At 34.0% G+C, this 16,545-nt stretch overlaps 2 protein-coding genes across 2 annotated transcripts; one reads left to right on the forward strand and one right to left on the reverse strand.

Annotated features, from left to right (window-relative positions):
• The first annotated feature begins 44 nt into the window (after window positions 1–44).
• On the forward strand, window positions 45–1,776 carry LOC114391843 (pathogenesis-related protein 5-like). Its single transcript, XM_028352832.1, has 2 exons — window positions 45–158; window positions 949–1,776. Exons 1-2 carry the CDS (start codon window positions 98–100, stop codon window positions 1,632–1,634), a joined length of 747 nt encoding a protein of 248 aa, XP_028208633.1. The 5' UTR covers window positions 45–97; the 3' UTR covers window positions 1,635–1,776.
• Window positions 1,777–6,716: 4,940 nt separating this feature from the next.
• On the reverse strand, window positions 6,717–14,799 carry LOC114393424. Its single transcript, XM_028354778.1, has 17 exons — window positions 14,291–14,799; window positions 13,157–13,510; window positions 12,909–13,049; window positions 12,356–12,488; window positions 12,133–12,246; window positions 11,964–12,037; window positions 11,798–11,872; window positions 11,260–11,352; window positions 11,083–11,143; window positions 10,174–10,506; window positions 9,391–9,517; window positions 9,195–9,294; window positions 8,917–8,986; window positions 8,673–8,825; window positions 8,430–8,525; window positions 7,784–8,103; window positions 6,717–7,360 (listed from the first exon to the last, which is right to left on the reverse strand). Exons 1-17 carry the CDS (start codon window positions 14,372–14,374, stop codon window positions 7,103–7,105), a joined length of 2,586 nt encoding a protein of 861 aa, XP_028210579.1. The 5' UTR covers window positions 14,375–14,799; the 3' UTR covers window positions 6,717–7,102.
• Between the last annotated feature and the right edge of the window lie 1,746 nt (window positions 14,800–16,545).

Below are 16,545 nucleotides of genomic sequence, written 5' to 3' on the forward strand. Positions count from 1 at the left end.
CGGTTCCAATATAAATTCACTTGGCCACGTTTTTCATTCTCACACACTACTTCAACTCTACCTTCTCATTCGTCTTTCTTTCTTCTCTATCAAAATCATGGCTCTAATCCCAAACTCAAAAACCTCTGCACTCTTCCACCTGCTCCTCTTCTTATTAGGTAAACAAACGATCTCCTTGCTTCACATTCAAATCCCCCACTAACACACCCACTTACATGTTAATACTTAATACCTTATATATGTATGGAGGATATGTGCTAATGTCTTCAATTATTGCTTGTGATTGCAATTGTGACTGCAATATTAAAGATTTACTTATGTGTTAGATTGTCTAGAATTGTATCAAATTGCATGTAGCCGTGTGAACTCAAGGTTTTTGAGACTATAATTGTGATTGTATCAACTATCAACCTACATTTATTTGTAATTTTCTGCTGCCATATCAAGAATCATGACAAAATAGTTACTGCAATGTATATGAAAAAAAAAATCTATTACACAAATTTTGAAACACTATTTTAAGATATTAATGCATGTTTAAAAAATATTTTTGAGACGAAAATAATTTTATCAAAAAATTATGACATTTATTTTTGCGTTCATTTTATTTTTACTCGTTAGATTTATATTAAAATATGTGCATAATATTTTTAACTTCAATCCAAACATCTACTTAATCTTTTGTTCCCATCCTAAAACTAGTATATGTTAGCTAGGGAGGTAAGTTTTTGGTTCTCCGCCCAAATTAACGTTAATTTGTTAGGAGATTGAAGTCAATCTCAGATGGATTTTGATATCTCAAAAATAACATACCAAATAAAAAAAATCACAATTTAAAACCTTAATTTTAATTATAATCAGTAAAATTTTATTATGTGCTAATTGTGAAAGAATTTTTGGATTGCCTTTTCTATTTATTTTTTAATTTATGCATGAAAACATTTGCAGGCAATGTAGCATATGCCACAGTGTTTACCCTGGAGAATCATTGCAGTTACACAGTTTGGCCCGGCACACTTTCCGGCAACGGCGCTGCCCTTCTCGGCGAAGGCGGTTTCGCCCTGGCACCCGGTTCGGCGGTCCAGCTCACCGCGCCGGCTGGCTGGTCCGGCCGCTTCTGGGCCCGGACCGGGTGCAGCTTCGACGCCTCCGGAAGCGGAAAATGTGTCACCGGAGACTGCGGCAGCGGACTGAAGTGCAGCGGCGGAGGCGTTCCGCCGGCGACTCTGGCGGAATTCACCCTCGGAAGCGCCAGCAACGGCAACAAGGACTTCTACGACGTGAGCCTGGTGGACGGTTACAATGTGGGCATGGGTGTGCGGGCTACCGGCGGAACCGGTGACTGCCAGTACGCGGGGTGCGTGGCGGACGTGAACGGTGTTTGCCCGGCGGAGCTGCAGGTGAGAGACGGCAGCGGCGCGGTGGTGGCGTGCAAGAGTGCGTGCTTGGCGTTGAATACGGCGGAGTATTGCTGCACCGGCGACCACAACACGCCGCAGACATGTCCGCCGACGCATTATTCGGAGATATTCAAGAATGCGTGTCCCACAGCGTACAGTTACGCATACGATGATGCGTCGAGCACTTGCACGTGTTCTGGATCAGATTACCGTATCACATTTTGCTCCACGTGATCGTACTCTTAGTCATTGGAGATTTTCATACATTATACACTCCATTATGAATAAAAATCTTTGTTTTGTTTTTATTCTTTTCAATTTATAACACTGAAGAATTGAAAAATAGTTGATTTTTTTTCGATGGTACCATTGATTTTGCAAGTTCTGTGATGATTCAATATCTTTATTTCAAATCTGTTTAATTTGGTGTCGTTCATTTTAATTTAGTTAACTTTTCTAGTACTTTTGTTTTCAAGTTTAACGTGGAGAATTAAATTAAATTAATTGGAGCTGTAGAATGCAGATATTGTAGTCCAAACCAAATAAAAATAAAAGAAAAATCTATTATTCCAATTTGCTTGTCTATTCTTGAAAAACAATCCGTTTGAAATCACTTCTCTTAGCCAAGATGATTAAGGGGGACGTTTGTTTTATTTATTAAGTTTGGATATATTTTTTACTTGGAAAATCATAATTTCACTTCCAGTCAATATTTAATCTGGTGAATAAATATACATATCATCTTCTTATTATCACACTATTCTTAATGATCTATTCATGGATATATAACGTATATTTTGTTTGTCATTTATTAGTCTTAGAATAAAACTATTTGTATATATTATAAAAAAAATAACATCTTTAACGCAATAAAACAATATTTTAATAATTATAATATATATTCTAAGGAAAACATAACTTAAAGGCAAAGACAATTTTCACATTCACCATGTTGTTTAGTTCTACTATTAAACTTTAATACTCTTCCGTGAGATATAAATATTATCAATATTCTAAAGATATGGCCCAAAAGCCAAAGTACGGTTATTTATATATTTGTTTCATTGAATTATAGTGTTTGAATATCTAATGATATATCGTATTGGTTAAATTATTTACTATCTAATTCTAATGGTCTTAGTCTAACGTTTTTTTATTTGATACCACACAATTAGATCATAATTTTATTAAATTAACTGAAATAAATCCCTTGACATCCAATCTAATAGTTGTTTTGCACGCAATTAATAATTGTTTTGCACGCAATTAGTTATTCATTAAATTTTCTTACTGTTGATATTTTTGGATAAAATTGAACAGGGCCTAAAGACAATCACAAAAAGAATCGCATACCAATATAGACAAAACTCAAAAAATTAAAATGGTGAATTAAAGGACAAGACAGACATCAATATCAAGTAATTATAAATTATATATACAGAAAAAAAAAATGAAGCTTACTTTTTTTCTTTCCCAGTTTTCTCAACAAGAGGCTCTCTTTGAAATTCAAATCTGAAATCTCCTCATCCCAATTTTCCTAGATAGTTTTGGATAAGAAAGCCCTAAATCTAAGATGTTATGCATGCCACCATTTTTTCCTTACAATAGACACCCCTGTAAAAAATTACAATCCAAGTCCAGTGACAGTGAATCTTCACATATGCTAGATTATAATCCTAACATACAGAATGCATGACATATTCTTTGTCTATTGTCTCCATCCTTTCTCATACTTCTTGGTTAAGATCAGGGAATTAAGTGTCAAGATATTTAGCCAAATAAGCAAATTAACTTCTAAAGCTTCATTTTTAGCACAAGTTTCGTTTAAAAATATTGAATTTTGACTTCATAAATCTCATCATATGTTGAGCTTCAGATTTGCTAACTATATCTAATATTGGTGAGCATTTTCAGAGATATCTTTTTTTTTTTTTTTTGCCAAGTCTTTGGGAAGACCAAGCTTAAATATGAAAAGTAGCCATTGATTTTAAGCTTTTGTTTGATAGATTTTTAGCTAAAAAATAATTTTATTTGAGTGGTACATTTGTGTTAATATTTGTTACTAGATGTTGCACCTTCGAATGTTTTTGGAAATGAGCATGTTTGATATTGTACTCTTATTTTCTTTATTTTTTGATTGATCAATATTAATTATTATTAGTGTGAGGTATTTATTCAAAAAAAAATGAAAGGAATTTGAACTCATACTTCTCCCTTTCCTCTTCAACTATCAACTTTTGCTCTGTTTTCTTTGTAAAACTTTCATTTTGAAAAATTGGGATTTGGGAACTAAGCATATAAACTATACACGTAGGACGTATAATTAATAAAACGAAGCATTTTTCTACCGTCTGTTTATAAAACAAAGTCATCATTTTATTATAAAGAACACGCGTTGCTTATTCTACCTTGAGAAACTTCTTGATAATTTGTTTGTTAAATCAAAACAATTGAGTGTACTTTCATCCATTCTTTACTCTGTCGATTCATCCCTAGGATGGACCCAAGAGGTTAGACTTGCGTTGGATGATGTACTTGAGCTTGATAATGCAAATTTAATTGTAACCAGGGGTGTTACATATATCATAAGATAAGTCAAAATACTTTATAAATAAGTTATTCCGAACATACCATTAATTTGTGCATATCAACAGGAGATGAGATACTTTTTTAAATGAAAATTTGTAAAAGAAACTATTTAAAGTATTAATAAAGGGATATACTAACTTGCATTCATTTATTTCTTTAGAGTTTTACCAAAAAAACAAAATATTTTTTTAGAGTAGTATTTTAACAAATTATAAATCTTGGGTAGATTAAAATATTCCTTCTAAAAAAAACAAGTGACTACACGTACGTTAACAAATCTTTGTAAGTTTTATTAACATATTGTTTCTAAAAAAATAGGTGAGTGTAGCTTAGTAAATTTCATTAATAAAAGAAGAAAAAAAAAGAATACATCACCGTACTGGTTGACATCATGGAAGAGAGAAAAAAATGGAAGTATATATAGATAAGGTATAATGTATTAATGTGATAGGAAAGAAAAAAATTAAAATAATGAAATCCTCTGAATTCTTCCACCTGCTCCTCTTTATATTAGGGAAACAAGGATCCCCTTGCTTCTCATTCAAATTGTTAATCATGATTAATTTCTGAGTAATTGACAGTACATTAAAGCTAATTTAAACTCTTATAATTATAATTTAAAAGTTTTATTATCTGCTATAATTGCATTTTGGATTTTAATTTTGAATCCCGCGCTATTTAGTGTGAAAAGATCGCACGAATACGGTATGAATACATGTGCACATTTTTAATTGATTCATCAGAAGTTAAAAAAGGAAAAAATAGATTAGTGTGTTCGATGCAAAAACATGATTAGTGTTTCGTATATCTTTCGTCTATTATTTTTCTTCGTACTAAAAAGTATTACGTACCCTTTATTATTGTTTTGGGGATTAGATTCTCATCTAATCACAGATTCTGTTTGTCATGTGAGGTAAATAAATAAATACATTAAAAATTAAGTGTAAATTACAATTTATTATTCCTATTATACTCTTTATATATATATATATATACACTATACACACTTGCAGGTAACGTAGCATCTGCAACAGTGTTTACCCTCGAAAAACATTGCAGCTACGCAGCTTGGCCCGGGACACTTTCCGGCAACGGTGGTTTTCCCTTGGCGCCGGATTCATCGGTTCAGCTCACCGCACCGGCCGGCTCTGGGCCCGGAGCGGGTGCATCTTCGACGACTCTGACAACGGGAAATGCTTAACCGGAGACTGTGCCGGAGGACTGAGGTGCACCGGAGCCGGTGTTCACGGTCGGATCCGCCGGTAACGGCGGCAGCAATGACTTCTACGACGTGAGCCTGGTGGACGGTTGCAACGTGGGCGTGGGAGTGCGGGGGGTGCTCGGAGGACTTGAACGCGGCGTATATAGTTACGCTTACGATGATGCTTCAAGCATTTGCACTTGTTCTGGATCTGATTACGTTATCACTTTTTGCCCTGCTCATTAATATCGCCAAGGAAAAGGAAAAATATTAGTGATCATGAACACCGAATTATCCTGTAGTACTATTCAACACCTATAGACCAAAATAGCAAAAGTATGAGTATGATTAGATATTAGATAACATGATGTAATAAGCAAAGAGAGAATTGCAAATGAAATAATAAGTGTCCGTCATCAAGTGTTTGATATTAAAAATAGTTTATTTTTTGTGTGATACATAGGTTTTTTTATGGTAAATTTTAATTTTCTTAGAAATGACATTGGGAGGATTTGAATGGTGATCTTTCTCTCCTTTTCTTTTACCCTTAAATTATTCTTTAATCATCGGATGAATCTTATATCTCGCTCTCTGCTCTATGATACTAGTACATTTTACAAATTTCTGTGATGATTCAATAGGAATCCGTCTAATTTGGTGCCCTTCATTTTAATTTAGTTAACTTTCCTAATTGTAGTTTCAAGTTTAATGTGGAACGAAGAAAGGCAACATGTTCAAGTCACGGAAAATCAAAGAGCAAATGAAATGATGAACTTCTAACGATGAAATAATGACATTGAGTATGTTTGCATGCACTTTATGAGCATGTACCATCTTATACATATTATTTTTACAAGTCTTGGTGATTTGGAGCCTGTGGTTGGACAATGGTGCCGGGATTTGTAAGGTAAAAAAAAATAACTATTTAGAGACTTCATCAAAGTTGTATTTGTCTTTTCCTTCAAAGCTTTCCTGGGTATGAGAGCAGTGAACATTTTGTGATGGTTGTGGATTTGGATAAGAGATAAATATTATCACTGTAAAGATATAGTCCAACAGCCTAAGGACTATTATGTATCTATTCACCTATTTGTTTGATTTTGCTATCTCTTGTCAATAGGGTAAATTTCCTCTATTGGTGTACCATGTTATTTTCAAATTTTAATTCTAATCATTTAGTTAATCAACTTTTTTTTATATCATGAATATTCGATACTTTGCCTGGTGCTTTTAAAAGTGGTCAATATTGAGTTAAGGATTATTAGTGCAAATTGTCTTAAAATATACTATAATTAACAGGTACTAATTTCTTTAACTTCATATTTTAGGAAATAAGGATATGTTATATTATCTAGTGGAATAGTTATATAATTCGTTTATTTACATCTAATACTACTATTCTCAGTCTATGGGTAGCTCTTTTCAGAGCACTCGTTATTTAGAATAAAAAAACAGCACCTAGTTATTCTTAAAATTTTCTTACTGTTGATAGTTTTGGGATAAAATTGAACAGGGCATAACAAAAGAACAAGTTAAAAAGGGTTAATTAAAGAACAATATTTAACTAAACATACAGATGAAGAAATGAAGCATAATTTTTTTTCTTTACCCTTTGATGGCCTTCGGCCAAAAGTCAGTTAACCTTAACCATGTGAGGTTCTTCCCTTTTTTTTTCCTTTTTCTTTTTTTCCCCTCATTACCTATATCCAATTCCAAAGACTTTCAATTTTCTCTACAAGAGGCTCTCTTCGAAAGCCAAATCAGTAACCTTCTCATCCCCCATTTTTCTAGACAATTTTGGATGAGCAAGGCCCTAAATCTACGACGTTACGTGCCACCAATTACTAACTCCTACAATAATAACCCTGTAAAAATTACAATCCACTTCCCCAAAAGTGAAAAACAATTGAAGCTAAAACTGCCTATATCTTACAGATATTCCTTTGGAGAAACTGTTTCTCAAAGAAAAACTATTTCTCAGTCGATTAAACCATGACAATTTCATTTCACCAGAGCCAGTGCACAGACCCTCATCCCCCCCCTCGCTGCTGAAAAGGGTTTGGTCACCACAGTCCAGTGAAGCTCCACATGCTAGGTTATAAGCCTGACAAGCGGAATGACATACTCGTAGCCTGTTGTCTCCATCCTTCTCACACTTTTGGATTGAGATCTGGAAATGAAGTACCAAGATCTTCAGCCAAATAAGAAACATTACCAACTAATGCTCAAAGTTCTAGAAACAGGATCACCAAACATTATACGATTTAGAAAAGAATTATAGTTTATGTTTCAACCATCCTCAAAATGCACATGTTAGGATCAGCATCTTGGTTAGTCAGAAAACAGGTTTACCTTGTGACTAACGGAATAGCCATTGTCAATATATCATATCAAAACCAACTAAATTGGTATGTGCTAGTTTTATCAGATGGAAAGTCGCACACAATGCATCAAAATGTGTGAAATAAGTAGTAAAGGGAAAATTAAAATAATCACTTTGAAAAGAAAAATTTCAAAGCTGAGCATTACTAAATAAAATACATTACTAAAGGAAAAGGAAGGATCTAAAGAAGGCATGAAAGATAGAATTTACCCAGCATGCAAGCCTTTTAGCTGCCTCATCACAGTAGGAGCTTCCAAATATATTAAATAGTTTCCTAGCACCACCAGGAAATAATCTATGGTAGTTGGGCATGACAACCACTTCTTCTAGCTGCTGTAGTATGCTAGATTCACTGGGAGCACAATGCTGCCCGGAGATATCATTTCCCAGCACATTTCTGCAAACTGAAAGACTGGAGAAGAGCATGGAGCTGTTGTGGCAAGTGTATCCCGCATAGTCAGAACAGCGAAATTCGCAAACTCCATTATCACAAACCCCGCCATGAAGGCTGCATTGCTCGTCACAAACAGCTGCGCGTAGTAATATCACAGACAATGAAGAAATTCAGGGGGGAGGGAGTACACAAACTAGGAGCCTTCATGAATTACATAAAACAAGTTAATTATCCTAAATACAGTACATATGTTCAAGTACTCTAATATCCTTCATATTGGCTAACAATGTAAAATATTATTCAAACGGTCATCCCTGATTATCTAACTAATGCTACAAGGTTGGCGTTATTTATTTATTATAATTTAAGCAAGAAATTACAAGGTATGTTTTAGAATATAAAGAAACTAATGGTATTTTAGAGTATAAAAAACATGAGAAACTAACAAAACTTGGAGTTTACCAGTAGAACAGTCAATGCCAGTATAGCCAGATTTACATTCACAAATTCCACTGGAGAGGCACATGCCATTGCCGGTGCAATTGCTGGGGCAGGAACCTGGAATAAGGGAAGAGAGCAACAATTAATAAAAGGAAAAGTAAACTATATTGTGCCACTAGACAGAAGGTAATTTTTAAGCAGTTGAAGCAAAAAAAGAATACTAAAGTTATGACATAATGTGGGAAATGATTCATGAGAACTCACGTCTACTGCAATCATGACCATGAAACCCAAGCAAGCAGTGGCACCTTCCATCAACACAGTCTCCATTGGAATTACATGCACTGGGACATTGCCCAGACACAACCACTGGATTTGTGTTACAGAGCTCATGATATGCAGGGCAGATTAATTTACCTATTGAAAAATATAATCAAAAGCAAGCCTTCAACTTACTGGGGATCTAACATTAATGTGTAAACAAACAAAACAACAGTAAAATATTGACCATTAAAGCCAGGAAACTGAAGGGGTCCACCAGCCTGAGGACACACTTTCCAGATACCATCCACAGCAACCTGTATGGAACAAGGAGCTTCAGTGGTTTCACAAGAAAGGAAAGAGAATGAAGGTGTAAGAAACCAAGAATCAATTCAAATAGAGGCCAGAGAAAACACAAGCAGCAGTTGCAGTCTGTCCAAAATAATAATGAAGTGTGCTCTACTAAAATATGGACAGATTTAAGAAAAACAGCATTTTCCTAATTATTAACACTCTAAACTATACCTCTAAAGAATTGTTGATACACCTGTGCTGATAACAACCATTTCCCTGGGTCAGAGAACCTCGTACAAATCCTGTGCGCACTAATGATGAGGCCATACACCTGCATTGAAAAGGAACAACAGTTAGAAATCCTACACCTGTTTATATTAGATTGCATGTAAAAACATACCACATTATAAATTTGAAGAAATCTGACCTAGAGTTACTTCCTCGAACTTCACCTAGCATTCTATCAGGCGCCCTTGCACTGCTAGTGTCTGTACATGACCCATCAGAGTATGCAACAAAATAAGTGCAATAATCAGCCAATGAGGATTGTCCTCCTGCACCATGAGTGAATAATGAGATTTCAATTTCACAACAGCCAACTCATCATTTAGTATTTAAAACCATTTACAACAACCAATGACAAAAAATAAAAATAAATGAGCAATAAAGACAATAAAAGAAGTAGCTCCAAATAAATCAGAATATAACATCCTTGAAACTACAGCAATTGCTTGACAGTCTGCAAGAACGGCACCAGAAATAAGAAATGAATATGATTATGAAAAGAAGGCAAGAGACACAAGACTTTTATCATTCCTCCTCAAGTCTGTCCAGAGAAGATAGATATAAATGAGAATAGGGTGTATACAGGATAAGTAGCTTCAGAGAATCCTTTCCCTTACGCACCTCCAAGAGGACATTTGAGAGTCCTTGGCTCTCCCTTCCCATCCACTTCTAACTAAATTCGCCCCTGCCTCTACAACTCCCCCACTCCTATATTTATATGAACTAATTCTGCTAAATCATTAACTGTCCACCTTTACCCACTCTGACCTTTCCCTTATCTATCCTACTATAATGTTTCCAATTGGAAGTGTAACACAGTCTAGCATTAATAAACAAATAATCTGGCCCAAGTAATGGTTGTCAATAGATGAAAGGCATCAACAGATCATGAAAATATTAGAAATGAATACATGAAAATACATACCTTTATTAGCTTGAGGAAAATACTGAGCCCACTGAGGAAGGTCTCCGCTGTAGGTTAGAATTGGGCAGTAACCCTCTGCCTCTCTGTTATACGTACAACCAGAGAACTGTGTTGTGTTGCAATGATAGGCCCCTTTCCAGAGATTGCAAGGGGAGGTAACAAACTCAGTTCCCTGGTTACGACCCCAATCAAGTCGGTCTGCCATGCTATAATTGGCTTTGTACCATCCACTATCTTCTAAGAGAGCTAGTGTCATTTTTGAAACTACAGATCTTGTATCCACAGAACCAGTCATGATCTCATTCATCAGAAGTCTCTTTTCCCAGTGAGACCCTGTAAGCCAATCACCAAACTTGGATTGATGAAATTGATGGTAGGTAGAAAAAGCCCTTAAACATCATGCATGGTATGTTCTAAGAAACATTTTTTTTCCATATTTTTGTTTGATTATTTTAAGTGTCTTTTGGGCAAATGCAAATTCAGAATTGAAAGCTAATGCTTGGTTTATAATCTTACCAAGAAGGCAAAAATATTTCAATATTTCATTTTTGCATATAATAATTCAGTTTTAAACCATAAAACTCATGTCACTTGAGCATATTTTATAAACGTGATACCGCAACATTTAGGATTCACCAGTCTTACTACTAATATTCGTTGGACTTAAGCACAGGGATAGTATTATTCTTACAAACAAAAAAGGTGGATAGGAAGGATGATGGATTGGAAATTTAAATAAACAGATAAATTGTTCTAAATGAAATTCAAGATTTGCCTGCTTTCATGAATTGCAAAAACAGTTAACCAAGGTAAAAAAAAAAAAATTATAGAGTTCCAGTGGAAAGAACAAAAACAAAAGGAACAGGATGACAATTATAATAAGAAAGAAAAAATGATGAAATTAAAAACCTGATGTGCCACGTCCTCCACCATCTTCCAGCTCTAAGCCAGTAAAATTTCCAGAAAATGCCTGCCAATAAATCATTCACCAATCACTAGTTGAATCTTCTAATGAATATCACATTGAATATATTAAAAGCAAAAAATGACATTGAAATTTTAAAGAATATGTTCCCCAGCAAATACCGCATAATGATGTCGAGAATGCATGACAACACGTGGAAGCACCACACGTGTTACCATTCGCCCAATCTTTTCATCCATTACTTGTTCGGTAACCTGTAAAGACAAGTAATGATGAGCTGCCAAATCGTGACCTAGTAAATGCCTGAAATGGAAAAGGTGTGCTTAAAAAGAAAAAGGTTTGTAGAATTCTCCTAAAAAGTCTTGCATTCATTGAAGTTCCTCAACTTATGTTAAAGACAAAACAAAGATACTGTATAGTGTATACCAACTCCAGTACTATAAAAATTTGTCTCCACCAATACATACTCAACTATCACGTGTTTCAAACATCACGTCTAACGTAAAAGATATAATTATAATAAGGAGAACACAAACAACTTCTATATCCAAAGAAGGGAAAAGTTGTCATGATTTAGTTATGTAAAACTCAAATCACCAAACATGGAGTAAAGTATGCTCAAAAACCAATGGTTTATATATGTAGAATATACCATTCTATAGTAAGAAAAAAGGAATCAACAACACGAACAGCAAATACCTTATTACGGCGTCTTTTTCTTTCATCTCTAAAATGAGCAAAGGCATGAGGATCGAAACCAAGAACATGCATAACCTGAAAAGTATCAAATACAATCAACAGAGCCACAAAATTGTCAGCCATGCTTCAAATCTAATCTCTTCTATACACAAAAAAATAAACAAACCTCATGTATCAGAGTCGCTGAAAGCAAAGTCTCTGCCTCAGCTGTCAAATGACGAGGAGCAACATTAACATGTCCTGCACACAAACAAAAAGGCACTTTCAGTTACAAAGCATCCCAAATGCAAGATAAAGACCACCATTTAAACCAACACAATTATAGGATAATCTACCAGCTATAGCACGGCCCCATTGGTCCCGTTCACATGCCACAGCCCAAGCAAGTGTATTTCCAGTTGTAGGTCTTGTAGTCACCAAGAGAACTAAGTCGGCATCAGAGACTCCCTCTGGGAAGGTGAACAAAGAGGTCATCTTCATAAATTCACAAGTACAGCTAACTACAAGCTTTATAAGAACTACATTTTCAACAACAGGGATGCAACAAATGAATCATACCTTCAACATATTCATGAGGAAGCTGCACACCTCCATCTTGTCCACATGCAGAGTACCCACTTAATCTCAAGTTACCCTTGACAGGCTCAACAAACAATGCTCTCCTAAACCAGTCAGCTGTCTGACCTAATGCCTGCAATAAGTTACTACATTTGACAAATATCTCTTTCCAATCTTTATGTAAATAGTAGTACTGCAACTATTATTATAGCTTTAGCAACACCAATCACCATGCCCAACGATAAATAGAAAACTGCCAAAGATGACACAGAATCACATATATCATTGGTCTAATGAAAGGGAGCCATAGCATACTGATTGGAGTTGTTGCCATGTGACTTAGAAGTTATAGGTTCAAGTCGTGTAGCCATCCTCTTGCAAATGCAAGGTAAAGCTTCCTATTATAGACCCACAAAGTGGATCTGACCATTCTCTGGACTCCACACATAGCCAGATCTTTAATTCTTTATGGCACCAGGTAGCACTTTTTCATTATCAACCTAGAGAAACAAATCATAGTTGAAAGGAGAGAGATGTGGGATGTGAAACAAACCTTACGAAGGCGATGCTTTTTGTCCTCTCCTGAAATGTCTTCAGAAGTGCAGTTATACCAACAATCACCAAAGACTGGAGGATCAGCAAGAGGATTACAAGAAAGCAAACCAGGAAGAGAAGTCATGGGAGGCTCCCCAAGCTGTTCATAGAAAATTAATGATTAACTGTACTGAGAGTATATGTGAAAGAGAATACCAATGTTAACACTAAATTCTTTTCTTTTTCTCATTCAATTTAAACACTCACCTTGACAACGTCACCAATTTTTTGGCAATCCCTATCAGGGGAGTGGCCAACAGCATCATAATTTAGATATATCCTAATAGGTTGTTTTTCATTCCCTTGCAACTCCAATGATGTTGATACACCAAGTAATGTCCTACCTTTATGCTGGAGTGGTTTCGAGAGACCAGGCTCATATACCTGTGGGGTAACTGAATAAACCTTGTGACCAGGTCGCTTTCTCTGTTCAAGTATCTGGTCATGTATGCAAGAGTGTGAGGCAATGTTCTCAATCCTCCCTTCCAAACCTCCCCATTGAAATTGGTGTTCTTGGAGCTTTGCATTGTTGGCTTCCAACCATGCCAATATCAATACAATCTGAAGCAGGATTTAACAATAGATATCCATCATTAGCAACTGTATTGTCTACACTCTACACCCTTAAAAACAATATATTAAACAAACATTATGAAACAAAACTTATTAATTTAATAATTTGTTTCTTTCAAGCAATGACCATATCAGAAAACACCAATGAAACACTAGCTACAAAGATATCATCAACATAGAAACTTCAAAATTTTAACCCATAAGCTCAATGTTACTTACTCTGAAGCTATTAAGGACATGTTTGATTTTCTTCTCACTTTTCTTATTATAAAATTGCTTTCTAAAACAATTTCGCTCCACTCAGCAATCAATTTCTCAGCCAAAATCTAACAAGTTTTGAAAATAATTTCCAAAACAAGTGTTGTATTTTGAAAACATTTAGGCAGTAAATGACATATTTCAAAAATAGAAATCAAACACCCTAAATCTTCATCTTCTCTCTCTCTCTCTCTCATTAATGTTCGTCCAAATCATGTAAATATACGTTACAGAGAAAAAAATCTTCAAACAAAAAAACCAAAAACATTTAGGCAGTAAATGACATATTTCAGGTCCGAAAATATAATGGCCAAGCATCAATTATCCTCTAAATCTCCCCTCACATTCTTGAGCGTCAAATTAGATCCTAAGCATAGTTCAGCATGCTAATCAGAAAAGCCTATGCCATATACGCTAGAACAACATTGAACTAAAAGGAATCTACGAAAAATAAACAAATAAACGAACGAACAAAAAAAAATCATAAACTCATGAAGTAGCAGAGTCCACCTCGAAAACAACGACGGCGAATCGAAGGCTAAAACGAAATCTGGATAGCGCGCACGAACTACAACACCGAACCATGAACTCCATGGAATGGCGAACACCGAAGCGCAAACGTCGCCGTTTCCATCAAACCGCCGGCGATTCCTCGATAGGAGCACACGACGAGAACCGCTCGCTCCGATGCATTTTTCAGAAACGCTTCGCGCAGAACAGAGAGAGAGAGAGTAACCTAACCTTTTTGCCTCTGACCGTAACAGTGGCTTCGATTTGTAGCAAAGAACAAGGTTTTAAGATATACAAGTGATAGCGGAGCCTCGGTTTCTGAAGAGAGAGCGTAGAATGATTCAACGAGCTTTGAATTCGCAGAACGACATCGTTGCAAACGATTTGAGCTTCTCTCTCTCTCTCTCTCTGAAACGAGGGAAATTTGAAGACACTGACAGTGAAAGGAATGGAAAGATGTTAGATAGAGAGAAGAAGCTGAGAAGAAGAAGAAGAAGAAGAAGAAGAAAATACTGGGTGGAGTTGTTGGATTTTAATATGTTTTTAATGTTTTCTTGATATTTTTATTTATTACTTTATGTTTCCACTTTTTGTAACAAAATATTCAGACTTTAATAAAACTAAATTTCCTAATCACGCCTATTATTTATTAAACATTCTGGAGTATTTGACAATTATTAACTAACGCGTGCAATTAGTTCTTAATGGTTAAGTTTTTTTTTATTAATACATTATTTGTATGAAATATTTAATTATATTTTCTTATTCTCAAAGTTGAGATTTTGTTTGAAAAATCGAGTATTATTAGAATCAATAATTTATTGCTTCTTAATGGTTAAGTTTACTGTTGAGGCATATATAATTCCTTGCTTGCTTTATACCCAAGAATAAAAATTACTAATTTTGAGCTGAAATAATAATTGTTTGTTAAGACATCTTTGAAATTAATAATGTTCTTCAAATCGTGATTTGAGTTTGTTCTCCTTATAACCAGTATTTAGATTTATTTTTTTCAGAACTAGTATTTAGTTTTTGAATTATATCAGATATTTTTTATGTAATTGAAAATTATAATGAATGAATATTTTTCAGTCTATAAATAAATAGCTTTAAATATAGAGATTATATTTTAAATTTTGATATTAATAACCAAAAAAATAAACAAATATTGTTGAAATTCAATTTAAAATAAAGATAAAAGATGTGGTTAATAATATCAAGTATTTAGATCAAGATAAAAGAAACATCTTTTTTTCTTGAAAGAGATTTGGCCAATTGTAAATTAGTATATTATTTTATCTATAGTAATTAAATACAATATCAAAAAATTTATCATACACATATATTTTATTCAATCAATTAAATTAGATCTCTTTAATAAATTAATATATATATATATATATATAAAAGATAAAAGAAACAATTCTATATTAAAATATTCATATACATAAGATGACATTTAAGAAGTGTTTGATAGAGAATTATTTTTTAATCAGTATATCAAACATACATATAAAAAATCCTAATATTTCCTCTACCAAACATTTCTTATAAATATCATCAATAAAGTTGCTATATCCTATGCACCTGTAATTTAATAATAAAAAAATTTTACTTAAAGAATTGTAAGTTTATTTTCATTTGAACCAACTTAACATTGGTGAAATATTATGTGGTATGCTTGTTTGGATTTGTTATAAAAAAAAATATTTTAACGCTCTCAATAAAATTTTAGTTATAGATTTTAGATATCAAATAAATTGATCTAAATAGGACTTATTTTATTTTTTGTGATTTCATATTTAGTTGAGCATTGTGCAATAGCAAGGTTTCTTTTGATACCGTATGAATCTTTGAGGTGAAAGACGGTCATATTTCTATTTTAAAATTGATATTTGAATATGAAAAAACATAGACAAATATATTGCATAAAACACGTTTGATATTGGTCCTGAGTATATCTTTAATCAAAAACAAAATAAATAAATAATGTGTCTGGAAATAGATGCCGGCGAGAAATGGGTTTCGTTCTCTGTTTTGCCAAATATGGAGTAGGGGTCCAGATCATAAATAAAGGTTAGTGTTCTATTTTATAATTTATTTATAATAGAATTAATTTTGGATCTACTTTTATAAGTGCTTTTTCACATTTTAATTATAATTAGAGTTTTTATTTTAATAATTTGTATAATAATATTTTAAAACATCAACCTAAATTTTTGAAGGAAATTTTTTAAATCTATTGAGTGGTGTAA

Source organism: Glycine soja, chromosome 17 (genome assembly GCF_004193775.1).
Source record: "Glycine soja cultivar W05 chromosome 17, ASM419377v2, whole genome shotgun sequence".
Lineage (NCBI taxonomy): Eukaryota > Viridiplantae > Streptophyta > Magnoliopsida > Fabales > Fabaceae > Glycine > Glycine soja.

Bases quoted from the DNA above. Each gene is read 5' to 3' on its own strand.
- LOC114391843 (XM_028352832.1), top strand. From the start codon at position 98: ATGGCTCTAATCCCAAACTCAAAAACCTCTGCACTCTTCCACCTGCTC. The intron at 159-948 runs GTAAACAAACGA...AAACATTTGCAG, and splicing joins CCTGCTCCTCTTCTTATTAG to GCAATGTAGCATATGCCACA.
- LOC114393424 (XM_028354778.1), bottom strand. From the start codon at position 14,374: ATGGAGTTCATGGTTCGGTGTTGTAGTTCGTGCGCGCTATCCAGATTT. The intron at 11,873-11,963 runs GTTTGTTTATTT...GATACTTTTCAG, and splicing joins CAGCGACTCTGATACATGAG to GTTATGCATGTTCTTGGTTT. The intron at 11,353-11,797 runs GTATTTGCTGTT...TTGTCTTTACAG, and splicing joins GAAAAAGACGCCGTAATAAG to GTTACCGAACAAGTAATGGA.